Source organism: Camponotus floridanus, unplaced genomic scaffold (assembly GCF_003227725.1).
Source record: "Camponotus floridanus strain SB8 unplaced genomic scaffold, Cflo_v7.5 scaffold3, whole genome shotgun sequence".
NCBI classification, from domain to species: domain Eukaryota; kingdom Metazoa; phylum Arthropoda; class Insecta; order Hymenoptera; family Formicidae; genus Camponotus; species Camponotus floridanus.
The window spans coordinates 4,028,245-4,043,345 of record NW_020229436.1 but is presented as its reverse complement, the minus strand read 5'-3'; the positions used below and the strand labels follow the sequence as shown (position 1 = coordinate 4,043,345).

The 15,101-nt window shown below is 34.5% G+C and overlaps 1 protein-coding gene across 1 annotated transcript in view; it reads left to right on the top strand.

Moving 5' to 3' along the window:
- Positions 1–15,101, top strand: part of LOC105250160 — a 119,567-nt gene that overhangs the window by 63,303 nt on the left and 41,163 nt on the right. The window contains exon 2 of the mRNA XM_020027213.2: positions 13,806–13,844. Coding sequence (XP_019882772.1) covers positions 13,814–13,844 — 31 coding nt within the window. The 5' untranslated portion in view covers positions 13,806–13,813. The remainder of the gene's footprint in view (positions 1–13,805; positions 13,845–15,101) is intronic.

The following is a 15,101-nucleotide window of genomic DNA, read 5'->3' as shown; positions in this document are numbered from 1 at the left end:
TTTAAGGAAATATAGAAACATGTTAAATCTAAATATGAAACGAATGAATCTGTAATGTAAAGGATAGAATATTCTAATAATTTAAATTTTATATGTGCGTTTATGAGAATTTTAATTTATTTATTTTTATTTTACAATAATTTTATATCGTTCTAAAAAATTTTAATATTCTAATAATCTATATATTCTATACAATTCTACAGAATAAATTACAAGTCCATAGAACTGTATAGAATATGGATTATTAGAATATAAAAATTTTTTAGAATGTATATAAAATTGTTTTATGTATGAATTATTAATAAAGAGAATTTTTTTCTAATAATATTTTATTACAGAAAAGCTAGATTATTCTGCAGTATACGTAAAAACTGTGGCAACTGGTTTTATTATGTTTTACACAATTAGTAAAAATCGTATAGATTCAATAATACCTTTCCTACTTAGCGTTTAATTTTGTTAAAAATTTCTTTATTCTGTCTGTTTTCGCTTGTAGATCTTTACTATGTTAGGAAAAACCCTCGAATAGGCACTCAACTTTAAGTAGAATTATTTGAGGTCAGTTGTTGCTTCGATTAAACTAACTCTAATTCTATCTTTCTTTCGAGATCGTAGTTCTAGTACAGACAGGCAAATGGAATTAACTGCGGTCAGCGTTAACCGAAATTGGTTCTAGCGAGAAAGTAAAGTGAAAAAGTCCTTATGCTTTTTCCTTAAAAAATCGTTCTCCTCCCTAAGCGTGTGAAAGCGTGTTTAAAGTATGCTCGATATATTCGATAATCTTGATAAGTTGCGCTTTTTCATAATCCTTTCAAGTATAATTGATAGATAGATTTTGCAATTTATTTTATTCTATAATATACATATATCACATTGCAGATTCTCGCTAAATATAAAATTATATTGATAATATTTGTAGAATAAATCAGAAGAGGAAAATGTACTCTCTGCGAGGCAAAATTATTTTAAATTTATTTATAATTTTAAAACAGACAGAAAAGAGTACATCCACACAAACATTATTAAAACATATATATAATTCATTAATACATATCATTTTGATCATTTGTATGTTACTGTAATACCGTATTAAAAACACATATATTTTATAATATTATTTTCATTAATTGCTACATTAACGAAATATAAAGGATTTAAACCGCGCGAGATCACTTAAAAATAAAATGTCGGGCTCTCTGTATGGCTGCAATGTATCCCTTCAGATAACAAAGGCCATTAAAGTGGCATTCGCGACTAATTCGCGGCATTTGCAAGAAGAACTATGCCCGCGTATCTTATCGTGGCATCTTTAGCTTGCGTAACTGCTCCATCCAGCAATAAGTAACAATTAGTGCAGTTACTGTTTATTTTTCTTCGTAGCATGTTACGTTACCGTGTTGCTCATTAAAAGGCGTACCTCCGCGCAAAGTCAATAACCTTCAACCGTTCGTTTTATTCAAGCTTTTTATTTTGCATCGCATAATTATATTGTACAAACTTTAACAGAGAAACATGTCCAAAAAAGGAAGTAAAAATGTATTCTTTAACGAATTTGCAACTGATTTTTCTTCAGCGATAATTTCAGTACACGTCATATTATTAGCGATTTTTTTACTGTCTCCATTGTTAAATTTATTTTTAAGATAATTTATCTTTCTGAATCAATTAAAAATCTTGAGTAAAAGTTAAAACGGAATCTATCTAAAATTAATTAAGAAAAAAATTTAAATATTTATTTAGACTTTAGTAAACATAAGTTTATTATTAGTAAATCTCTTTTGAACTTAGCTTATTGTTGGTAAGTCTCTTTTTAACTTTGCAAGAGTTTATATAATAATTTATAATTTTTCCTATTTTTATATCAGTAAACTTTGAACTTTATATTTTTGCAACTTTCTTTCGGCGTATTTTGAGGATAATACGGATTTATCGACGATAGCCTGGAAAGGGGGAAGATTGATCGCTTCTCTAATATCGCGAATTTATAGCGCTCCGCGGAGGCGCAAAAACGATACGTTGCAATAACTCCATTGATCTATTTTTTTCACCCCAAGCTACGCAACCATGAGCATTAATAGGAAACCGTGCAAGGTTACCTGGAGCTTGTGCATACACAGTGTGACGCTGTTGCGCGTTGAAATCGATAAGTGCATGTTGCGCACGAGAGATATAAAAACATTAGTCACGTCGGCTATATCCAAGTTACGATCATTATCGTGTTCATACCGAGAGCAATAACCGTACTGAATATGATCTTTAGATTCGTAACATGCAATGAATAATAAAGCATGTATTTCCTATTCTCGTAGAATGACGTAAGTTAGGGGGATATTTTTCCAGGATATTTTTTACGTGACACAAAAATCAGCGTAAGATTGATTAATAATACAACGTTTATCAAATATGATATACTTATATAAAATAAATAATATGAGAATTCTTAAATGTCTGATGTATGCTCCATTTTTTTCTGACGGAAAGACACCTGATAACTTGTATACATTAATATGAATGGAAATACATCTGCGGCCCCGGACAGAATTATACTCCGTTATAGTTTTTAATGCCTCTCGAGACTCACATCGGCGCCAAATCATATTACGCAGCCACGTTATCTGCACATGTGTGTATTCGCGCGCAAAGGTCCTCATACGTATGGCAACTCGCACATGTATCTATATACGTAGCCCATAAAATTCCATCTCGGTTACGAGCGACGTGCGTTTCGCGAGACGCCTTGAAAGCCATTGGAATAATTGGACGAAATGGACGAAGGGACAGGGTGTTTTGCGCAACGCACATACACCCACACACACACACACACATATACAAAAGTAGCAATGTAATACGTACATCGGCCGAAAGCAACGTCAATAGAAAAGCGGCGGAGCGTTTTAAGCTTGGGGTAACTGTTAATTTTGCCACAACTCTCTGTATCGTCCCTTGCTCAAGTTCCGTATGAATTCCTGCAATATGGCGCCGAGTAATCTAAAGCCGGCTTTCGGCATGGTGCGGCTGGTCAGAGATTAGAATCGCTGTAATTAATTAATCCTTCGAACCGTTGCGGTAATTTTATGCGACCGCTTTATGGGACTTCGAAAATTAAGCAACATCGATACAGAATCCGTATCCCATAATTTCTTAACTTGTGACCGCACCTCATTTGTTCTACAAAATAATATCTATTAATTTAAAGGGTCCATTAAAACCACACCAAATTTATATATGTTCGTACTTTTCATATTATCAAAAGCTCGCTGTATATATTTATCGATTGAAAAATTATAAAAGGTTCTTTATATTTAGCTTTATATAATTAAAAAATATTCTGCGGCTATTTTATAATTTTATCGTTGACTAATAATGAAAATAATTCTCCAGCGAATAAGGAAAGACTAAAAGTAGATACACTAAACATTTTGAATAGTGATGTTAACATTGATGAGAATCAAATAACATTGGATGAAACGCGCAAACTGACAGTACCTATTCACGTTGTTTCTCCCCTCGTTTGCTTTTCCTCGCCTCGTCCCACGGTGGAATGGAAATCTCGCTTCGTACACGAAGGAGCACAATTAGAATCTTTTTTGTAGGTCGCGATCTTAATTACGAGATCGATCGATCGACCGAGTCTGGCGGCTGCGCGACCCTTCGACTGACCGAAGGACGGGCCGAGGAGCGAACCTTGATGAGGTCGAATACATATATATACGTACATGTATAGATATATTTCTATCTATAAGGTAGAGTGAGAGGAGGGTGGCAGGGAAGGAGGGAGGGAGACTGCGGGTTCCGGGCGGTCGAGATGCCTCCCGTTGAGCGGCGTTCTACCACCCGCGGCTCTTTGTCCTTGTTTAGATCCCGCGCATCCCGACGGACGGGCGGGCTTACCGAAAGAGACCATTATATCGGCCCGCAAAGGCCCGCTCATTAATTCCCGTAAAACGACCATGGATCGTATGCCGTTCCGTTCCGCAGCCGGTACGCGATCTGCCCAGAGGCGGGCTCGCGTGTACATCTCTCATGACATAGCTGTGCTAAGAGAGAGTCCTCGATACAAAGTCAATCGAGGTAATCGCGATAATGATCCGAATGAATGCCACGACGATACTTTTATCCTCCCATTATTTAATCGAAATTATCTCTTTTGAAATTTGAAGGACGACAAGAGGTGTACTCTTTAAAAGTTACGAGTGCTGAGAGAATCGCAGAATTGTCATTATTTTGGTGAAGATTCTGGATATATTTTGAAAAAATATTTCTTCCAGCAGATTTTATAAGATACATCGATAGTGTGTTTTATCATTTTCTTTGAAATTTTAAATTAAGAAATTATTGGAAGAATGAAATAAAATCGCTCTCTCTTCTTCATATTCCGTCATAAAAATACTTCTAACAAAAATGATATTGGTGAAGATAAAAAGTGAAATTACGCTGGACACATTCATAAAATGAAAAACGCACATATACATTTTCCATCTGGGAAAAATTAATTGCCAATCAAATCCAGAAATGCGAGTAACTGCGTCGGCATAATGCGCACAATTTCTGCGATTTTAACAGCATGACAGCTGTTAAAAAACTGACGGCTGCATCGATCGCTACAGTCCACGAATCACGTATAGCACGTACGCATTTATTTCACAAGTCCATTCGCATATGTGTGTGTGTGTGAGATCTCTATATGTATATATGTCCACGTAGATCCTCGACATGCCGAGGTTGCACATACAGCTTGGGCTGAAAGGGTGCGAGGATGTAGATGAAGGCCCTCATGGACGTTTGAATTACGTCCCTTGAATATAGGCGAATTCAAGTTTGACCTCTATCCGTGGCTCATGATGGAGATATATCCCAAGCAGTTCCACGATTTAGCTTTTCACGCGATTCGCAAATGTTAGACAGAGATCGAACGAACACTTCGGAGCAAACATTCACACCGTTTGCTCTGGTATTTTATCGATTTTATAAATACGCAAATCTGCACGTGATACATTGACATAACCAGCCATAAAACTCACTGTTTTCTCATTTAAAAAATAAATTATCGGATTAATTAATTTTACACAATATCAAATATATAATATTTTTTCATAGAAAAATAAAGTATTAGATTTTCAAAGTGGCACTCAATTTTGCCACTCCTTGTGTTAATTATAATTATAATTTCCAATATTGTTTAACAATAATTGCAATATTATTTTATAATAGTTATAATTATTTTATAAATATATACATAAATCAATAAACGAAAGATTTTGAAAATATTCACAAATAGAAATTTAAACTATAAGTTAGAATCTTCAGTAAGTGCTTTATGAAGCAAACATATTATTCATGGAAAATATCTATTCGATTGATATAAATTTAATTATGATATTTTAGACTCATCTAAGTGATCTGTCAGTGGTTTATTCTATATCCAACTAAAGCCAGGAATAACAACATCATTTTGCAGATTTTATGAGATCGGAATAATAGAACTTTTTGTGTAATAGAATTGTCGATAGCAAACTCGAAAATCTTTTCCTAATATTAGGTTTCTAGATTTGATGGAAAAAATTACTAACGAAAAAAGAGTTGCTTCTAGTCGATGTTGTAATCCAATCGATTTCACGATCGGGTTCACTAGCGAAAATGGAGCTTATTTTATCGAGTACGCTAAAAATTTCCCGCGATTGAGCGCATACAAAGATAATAACGATCGGAGGTTTAATAAGAGGATAATTAAGATCGAGCCGGCGTGTAATTTTGCGCAATTAGAGAGAAACCGCAGGTAAAGCCGGCGTAATATCTCAACCTTCAACAGCTCGGCACAACTGCACAAGATTTATGATTCGAAAATGATCTGCCAAAATTTATCTCGGTAAATTAGTAAATCTGAGAATTTTGGTTTACGTAATATAAGCTACTAAGAATATGTTTTATTGCAATAAACTTTTTTTAAATCAAAAGAACTATAAAGTTCATGAAATATCGTAAAGTATACATATTACTTTAATTTATAAATATGAAATAATTTATATTGCGTATATTTATTATATAATTTGATATTTTCTTGATTGTTTAAAGTTAAGATATATTTATCTAGCTGCATGATATCGCTTAAAACTTCTTTGCATAAATAAATATTATTATTCGTTATGAGTTTCGTAACAAGTCAAATACAATTGAGATTTTATTTCTATTTTATACATACACACATGTATAAATTTGAATTGGTATTCATAAGATTAAGATATCCATAACGAAGTCGTACCCAACTGTGCTTAGAACTTTTTAGCTTTTATGTTAGCATACTATTTGTCTGATTCTTTGCAAATCTGTTTGCTCATCTACCCTGTTTTCTCGTCGTGAGAAAATTGAATTCTTTTGCAATGTATTATTGGTTATTATTATATTAATCAATGCAGCAAAAAAAAATGTCTGCATTATAAATTGATTTACGTTAATAATTGAAACTATTATAAATTTCTATTTCCACATCATAAATATACAAAAATAATAAAAAGACAGAGAGAGATAATAAGATATCTAATTATTATGCATTTTTTCGAATAAAGATCGAATTCAGCGAAGTTATATCGATTCGAGATTAAGATCAAACGGATAACAGCTGTGGATCGACGCGATCTTCCCCGAGGTTGGAAATCCAGTTCTCGCGAGCTAGGTTGAATCATGCGAGATACGTCAACAACATAAGCGAGCGATGGATCGGGACCAAAGTGGCGTGTAATTTTTAAGCAATTAGAGAAGGAATCTCTCGTCGATCAAGAGTGACGAGCCGCGATCTGATTTTGACCACCTTGGCTTTCCTCTCTCGATCTCTCTGTTGCTCCTTTTCTCGGGTATAATGGCCTCAAGCTCGATAATATACGTCGTATCTTTTGACAGATGGTGCGAGGACCGGCAAATTACCGCTTTAAGCTCATCCGTCGCGTTTATCCCTTCTCTCGCTAATGCGAGAACGCGGGCCCGAGACGTTGTTTTGATAATTTATTGAAATCGTCGAGGGGTCTAAGTGCCGCGCTGTGCCATGCTCTACGTAAGAGCGGACCCGCCGCCCTGAAATATATGGCCTTACGAATTACACGAGATGTCGGACCCGCGTCAGTGGGCAACCCGACGATACGAAATTTCCCGGTGGAGTGCCGCATTGTGCCGTGCTCTCTGATATTCTCGAAATATCGAATACTTGAGGCACGTATCTTGGCACAAAGTATCTCATCAGCTTCTGATAAAGTTTCAATTCTTTCGCAGTTTGGCATCTCTGTTTATGAGCGTATCATTTCTTCACTTGTATTGTAACGTAAGAATATTTAATTTTAAGACTGTAGTCAATTTTGAATTTGACTACCACAATAATTTTGTGTATTTTTGAATAATTTTGAAAAAAATAAATAAAATATCATTTATTTTTCTGGTATATTTCTGTTATATTAATATATTATTTATACATATATCAATGTATCCAATAATGTTTAATATATCATTCATCAATCATGTTATCAATCAATTACGTTAATAAATGCTAATCTTTAAAATTTTCTTTTTTATTTTATTAATTTTTTTATTTTATTTATATTAAATTGATCGCATAAATTTGCGAGCACACTTGACATAATAATAAACTTCATATTTTACGTCATTTTGTTTTTCCATTTCAAAAATTTAAAAGAAGTAGAATGTATGTTTATTAAAAACTTTGACTTTCTTGATTTCGAAAATCACAAAATTATGTATAACAAGCAAACATTTCACTTACATTACAAATGCGTAAGACAGTAACAGAGGAGAATTTGTATTCAATCCGAGGCCCCAATTCGGGTATCCGGCGGGATTAAAAGGACCTTGATTTAAACGGGGTCGGGATTATCGAGTCTCCGCGATCTTGCACGTAGACTGCATAAAACACAATCGTATCTTTCCAGCGTTCCCGGCTACTCCCGTGTACCATGATTTCATTAAGACAGATTTAATATCGCTCTTATCCGTACCATAATCGGCAACAGCAATTAACGAAGCTTTTATTACCTCATTCATACTGTTGATGCAAGAAATTTAATACAATCCCGAATCTTGATTGATCGAAAATGAAGCGATAGCGGCTCAGGATATTTAATTCGATATTTTTCGACGCAGGTGCAGGTAGAAATAAATATCGATCTAATTAGCCAGGTGTTTATAACGCGTTATTACCTTGCTCCTTTTACGTCGCAGTTTGCTGAGTGGCATAAAATATTACTGAGAGAGAGTTGACGAAGTCTCGAAAGTCCGATATTAGCATCGTAGGACCAATAAAAGGTCGGAGGATATTTTTTTTTATCGCGGGCGACGCGTTCGACCGGTTCTCTAGTAACGGCTTCTCGCAGACGGACAAAATTTAATAGCCCATTGCGTTGAAGGACGCGGAAATATGCCCGTCAATCACATGCCGCGATTTCGCGCGACATCACGATGACGGAATTACGCCGCAAATTAATTCACTACTCTGCACGTCGCGCTTTCCCGCACGTCGATCAGCTGCGTTATATTTACGGATTTTTATCGGCAATCGCGAAATGAGAGGTTCAAATGCTATTGATTGTGAAGGACCGATAATAACGCAAAATTTATTGCATTGCACGTTTTAGAACGACGGATCTCTCTTGCCGGAATATTGTATAAAATTTAAAAAACGTACAGCGTACATGATAAAATAATAATAATAACAGTATCTTTTATTCCCAATATTCGAGAATTTATCAGTCCTTATTATACACGATAATATAATTATGATTGAATGATTACCTAGTATTTATAAGTTTAATAATGAAAAAAAATGTAAAAGTGTATACAAGTAACGTTTGATACTTGGAAAATTCTTTTCGATAACTACTTTGGGCTTTTCGCCGCAGCAATTTAATCTAATTTATGTTAAACGTCTCGAAATATCGAGAGAGGGATTGTAAAAGATCGATCTTCCACCTTTATTCGTGCAACTCACTCATCTCCCTCTCCGAGAGGAATCTCCATCAAAACGGGACGTGCATCGACCCTACTATGGAAATGAATAAATAATCAACGTCTAAACTAAGTTAAACGATATTGCGCTCCTAGAAGCGCGGCGCTAGATCCTGCATCCATTTACTTCTGAAAGGCGGTCTTTCCGTGTGCCTTCGTCTATTACTTGGCCCCTGGAATGATTAAAGCGCCGGATGAAAGACTAAAAAATACTGTGCAGCGCGCTATCATGAACACGCGGAGGGCCAAAGAACGCGATTGCGCGCCAGCTCGAATTGGATTTGATATCGTGTCAAAGAACGTATTACATGCCACTCGAATGAGCTCTCACGCTAATAGTCATCTCACTTCTGAAATATGACGACATCTTCCACGTTTGTCATTACTATTTTATGTCGCTTATATTTGATAAGAAAATCGCTTTTCTTTTATTTAAAATTTATAAAAAGTTGAGTTCTTTAATGTATGTACGAATATCTTTCTAGCACTTTCATTCCAGATAGCTTAACTTTTAGAATATTATATATTTCAATTTTTAAAATAAATTATTATAATCGAAAATATTTAAAAATAAGTAAAGAAAAATGGAACTATAGAAAACTTCTTATTTTAAAAATATATTGTCATAAGATGTTAAATATTTTTTGACAGGCGTGAACTGCAATTTCTGCAATAATATTCAAAAAGATTTGTTTGCATACTTCCTGTCATAAATCCCGTGAAAGAAATCTGATGTAATACTTGCAATTATTTTGCAAAAGAATAGCTTTTTGTATTTTTGTGTGTCGTGCACATAAATGTGACGCTCGTTCCGCGGCTATTTTCTCGATAACAGCAATTATTAAAACGGTAACGAACGCGATGGACTGTCTCCTCTGTAATTGCGAATAATTGAATGAAAAGTGCCGACTTCGTGCAACAGGCGAAACGTCAGCGACAGCCTTTGACGTACCAAAGCGCCGCCGCCGTTTCGTTTTAAGCTCCTATACCATCCTGTAGCGATGACGTTGAGTCTCGTGCATACTATGGAATACTTGATATCGCGAAATTTTTAAAGAAAAATGTATTACGTTAAAAAATATAAATAAAAATACTTTTTAATATTAATAATATAAGAATAATAAATAATATATTAATCAAATAGTAATAATTAGTTTAGTAACTTTTGAAAAATGTGTGTGTAAAACAGACTTGGCAAATTATAATTATTAAATTATTATTTATTTCTGTAAATATAATATTATGCATATTTGATTTAATACTTACTATCAATATGTAGGTATTTATTTATTTTTTATACAATACTTATAATTAGTATATTTTTTATATTTTATATGATTTATAAAAAAATAATCATTATCTATAGCAATATGCAATATTAATAATTAATAAAATAATAACTAATAAAGTAAAATAATAAAATCATTTTGAAATTACAAAGTATTAGTAATCTCAGAGTATCAATCTTTCCAATTTACGTAGAAATCGCAGAACAGCTGTCGCTGCCAAACATACCCATATATGCTTTCTCGTTATACTCGCGATACGCACAGAAAGGCGATGTGGAATGCGTTAACATTTGCACTTTAACATTCGCCTGTTCGACGCATCAAAGTGGAAACGCATTGCAATACATTGACAGTTCCAGTTCTTTAGTGACTGAATAAAGAATGACGCAGAAACATAAAAAGAAAAATAGTAGTTGCATTAATTGCGATTCTTTTTCTCTTCATTTTTATAAAATTTTCATGCTCAAGCAACGTTTAATTAATTTCGATTAAACAATTAGAAGGAACTTAACCGAGCTATCGCCACCAAATTCAATACGATAAAGGATAAGACAGCAAATGATACAATCGAAAATTCGAAATTAATTGACAGATACACGGATAATAATCGAAATTAATTGACAGATACACGGATAATAATCGAAATTTTCACAGCAAACTTGTAGCTCTCAATTGCAAAGATTGAATAAATGATCGTAAGATCGACATTCGATACTTGACCCAATTCAATCGTTCAATTTTATCGACATTCGAAAGAAGAAAAATGTCATCTTTAAAGACAATGGTATCTTTTAACTCACGTCATGTCCATTTATGTTCTTATCTTAATTTTTAAAAGCGAAGTGTCCAATTGTAAGTGCCCAATATCGCTGGATTGAAAGATCGATACTATCGGTTTCTCCAAAGACTTCGGAACTTAGCAATAAAATAGATTTGAACACCCTATTATATCTTTTCTTTAATAGGATCTTGGCATGTTCGTCCATTTGAAATCGCAAATGGAAAATCTACTGACGAGAATTTATCGTGAAGTCCTTATTCCTGTCGGTTTTATCTTGAGAAGATGTGCTCGACGTCGATCATCATTTAAGTATCATTGGCGCTAAATAGAAACCGGTGCGCGGTTTTGCGAATGTCGATAACGGGTTAGCAATTTGTACAGCCTGTCGGTACTCTAATCGCTAGACTCGTCGAACCATTGCTTCTCACCTTGCCCGGATCGTTGCAAAAAGAGGAACGTTACAGCGAACGGCGGGAGAAGAACGGTTGTTTCTTTAAGTGCGGACGCCAGCAGGCAAGTGGAATCGGCTTTAATTTCCGCGGCGAACGTTGTAATTAAGGACCCTAGAGCGAGACGCAACGTTTCTCGCAACAATTAAAATAATGACTAGAGTGCCGTGCGACTACGAAACATTTAACCCGCGCGACGTAGAAATCATCGGTGATTTAAATCGATAGTTTTTGGGGCGTAATCGGCCCCAAAACTCTTTCTCCCTCTCTCGTGCTCTTAATCGTTATTGATTGCTCCGTCGCAACGGACCACGCGGAATAACGATAAATTAGAGCCGTGAGTCACTTTTCCGTAAGTTCAGCCTATTCGTAATAACACGCTAAATCGTGCTTCGTGGTGGCCGCGGGCGTAATCTTTCGAGTAACGTTAGTGTTGCACGATAGGGACTTTGTAAAAATAACGAAATAAAAAGCGCAGTGACAATGAAAGAGACAGCAAGTCAATGTATGATAACGCGTCACTCGGAAATAAGTGTAATATTCGAAATGTTTTACTCAGCATATCATGTATATAAATTGATGTTGGGAATTGGAAATAAGCGTAGAATACGTAAACATAAAAAGTAATGAAATATTGTGAAGAGTAGAGAATAAAAGCAATATCTAACGATAAGATGATGCGACATGTTTAGATTCGCAAATATATATTAGAGCGACTGTAACAGCAGTTTTTTGAGGAACCTAAGTATTTTAGAGAAAAATGTTTCCTACAAAAGTTGTAGGGCTTAAAATAACCTATTTAATGATCATATCAGTTTGACTTTGAATAGCACTGTCAAGATCACATAAAAAATTTGAATTTTTTAAATGGAAATCCTTCATTTTTTATTACATATCCTTGTAGCTTACCTCGAGAGCTTTCCAAAACACTATAATACAATATTTTTCTCTTAAGTACTTTTTGAGTTATGAGGCTTGAAATCATTTCTTAATTTTACATAAACCATAAAATATCTAGCAAAATATTCATTTTTCGATTGTCTTACCTTAGTACTTTTATGTACAAAATAATGAGAGGAATCGATTGGTACAAAGAAAACACATAATTGTTTTTGAGAAAAAGTATGTAATTTGCAATTAAGAATTACATATTTTTAAAATTAAGAAATGATTTCAAGCCTCATAACTCGAAAAGTACTTAAGAGAAAAATATTTTATTATAGTGTTTTGGAAAGCTCTCGAAATAAGCTATAAAAAAATGTGCAATAAAAAATTGGGAGTTCCATTAAAAAAATTTAAAGTATTTTTTATGTGATCTTGACGGTGCTATTCAAAGTCAAACTGATATGATCTTTAAATAAGTTATTTTAAGCCCTATAACTTTTGTATGAAACATTTTTCTCTAAAATGCTTAGGTTCCTCAAAAAACTGTTACGGTCGCTCTGATATATACTCCCTGTATATTGAGAATAATTTTTTTATAATGACTACAATCGAGAAATACTTATGTAACGGGAAAATATTCACACGTTCGAAGGGCAATCAATCGGCATATTTCGTTTGCGATAATAATTACGCGGAATGAATGAGCGGAGAAAACGCGCGCGCGAAATCAAACGACTGACAGGAAAATTACTAGGCTGGGAATTTCGGGAACGAGCCAAATTAGGTTTAGCCTCCTCTCTAAGATTGCGGAGAGAAGAGCAACAGTTGTCTTCCACCTATTTCAATTCTCCGATACTTCCGAACCGTGGAGAACGTGCTACTTCGCGGCGGCGGTACAATTCTCCATTGTGCCGTCGACAGTGCAGCGTAATGTCAGCAAACGCCTTGAAAGGTCCTCCAGGGGAGTGTGTTCAAAAGGCCATTGTTCCGCCCGTGAAACAAGTGTACGAGTCATTCTTTTAAATTTGATTTGGCCGGCACAACGGCATCACAATCATGCGCCTTTCTCTTTCTCTCTTCTTTTTTGAGCTTTCGCCTTTTTTTCGACTCGATTCGTAAATCGATGAAAATGTTGCTGACTGTATATTCGCGTTTATATTAGCACAATCGCGTTTTCATATTATGATATACATTTACAGTTAGGCATAGAATAATAAGAAATTAAGAGATAGAAAGTCATTATTTAGCAAATATTTCTTTAGATTTTGATTAAAAATTATTGAATCTATTAATTTTTTTAGGTATCTTTCTCTTAATTCTTTTAACATCACATAAATATCAAATTTTATAAAGATTTAAAAGTGATATATCGTAAAATCTTGTCTATTTTCTTTTCAGAGCGTCTTATGGAGCTCGAGTTTCCTCTGCATCCTCCAGGTAAGTTCACGGTCGTAACCCTGAGTTATCTGCTTGCAAATTAGCGCCGTCGATTCTTTGAGGGATGTAGATACGCCGCGGATACGGTGCAATAAAAATGGAAATCGGCAGGAGTATCCTGAGAGATTCCCAGGAGCGCTTTGGGATTTTCGCTGATAAATCAAAGGTTTAACCCGGATGATCCTAACAAGGATTCCACGAGCTCTTATCTAGACCATATTGATTTGCTCCGTTGCGAAAAGTAGTTAAAAACTATTGCAGCTCTATGATGTGACTCGAAAGGATAATAAATTTCTCTTTAGACAGATACCCTCACATAAGAAATATCATTAATCTCATTTCTCGAATCTAAGAAGAGCAATATTATCTGACAAATTCGCATTTAACGTATCGGAATATTTGGCACATGTTATGCAACGCGCTTTAAAGAGAGATTATTTCAAAATTTAAATCCCAAGAACAATTTTAATGTGTTAATTTAAAATTTGTAAATTTCAGATTTCTTTCGTATTGAGAAAATTTAAAGAGTTTACAATTTTTTCATATGTAAAATATTAAGATATTAATTTATAAAAATAAAATTAAAAATAAAATTAAAAGTCAAGTTCAAGAATTTTATACAAGAAGATTTAAAACTTAAGTAGAAATAATAAAATATATCATAATAATCGATAATAAAGTAACATTTTTTATCTGTTCACTCAAAGAATCGACTCCTGCTTCAAAATCAATGTTTAATTTACAATGAATATTTTTGCGGATTTTCGCTATATTTTTAGCGTGCAATTTTATCTCGTTTTTGAGTAAATATAGTGCAAAAATGTGCGAGATCGCATTTGATGTACAATTGAGGACAGTGAAAAAGTAAAGCAGAATTTTGCTTAAATTAAAACGATCTGTATTCACGATCTAGGATACAGAACTCGCTACTGTACAAAGAGCTGAACCACAGCGTATTTAGCAGACACTTCGCAAAGATATACGATTCGACAAAGTTCGCCCGCGGCAAGAAATAAAAGTTTATTCACATCCAAAACTTTCCGTACGATATCCGCGATGATGGGGGAGGGGAAAAAGGTGAAAGAGAATGAAGCAAGGAGAAATGAAGGGAGCACGCTTCGTTTCGCCACCGTTTCCATAAGTTCCGAGAGCAAAATTTCCGTTACAGGGCAGAAACGTAGTTGTCATGTAGATACTTGGCCAAGTACTTTGCTTCGTTCTCATTGTCAGTCAAAGTGCCTCCGACAACGACGAGAT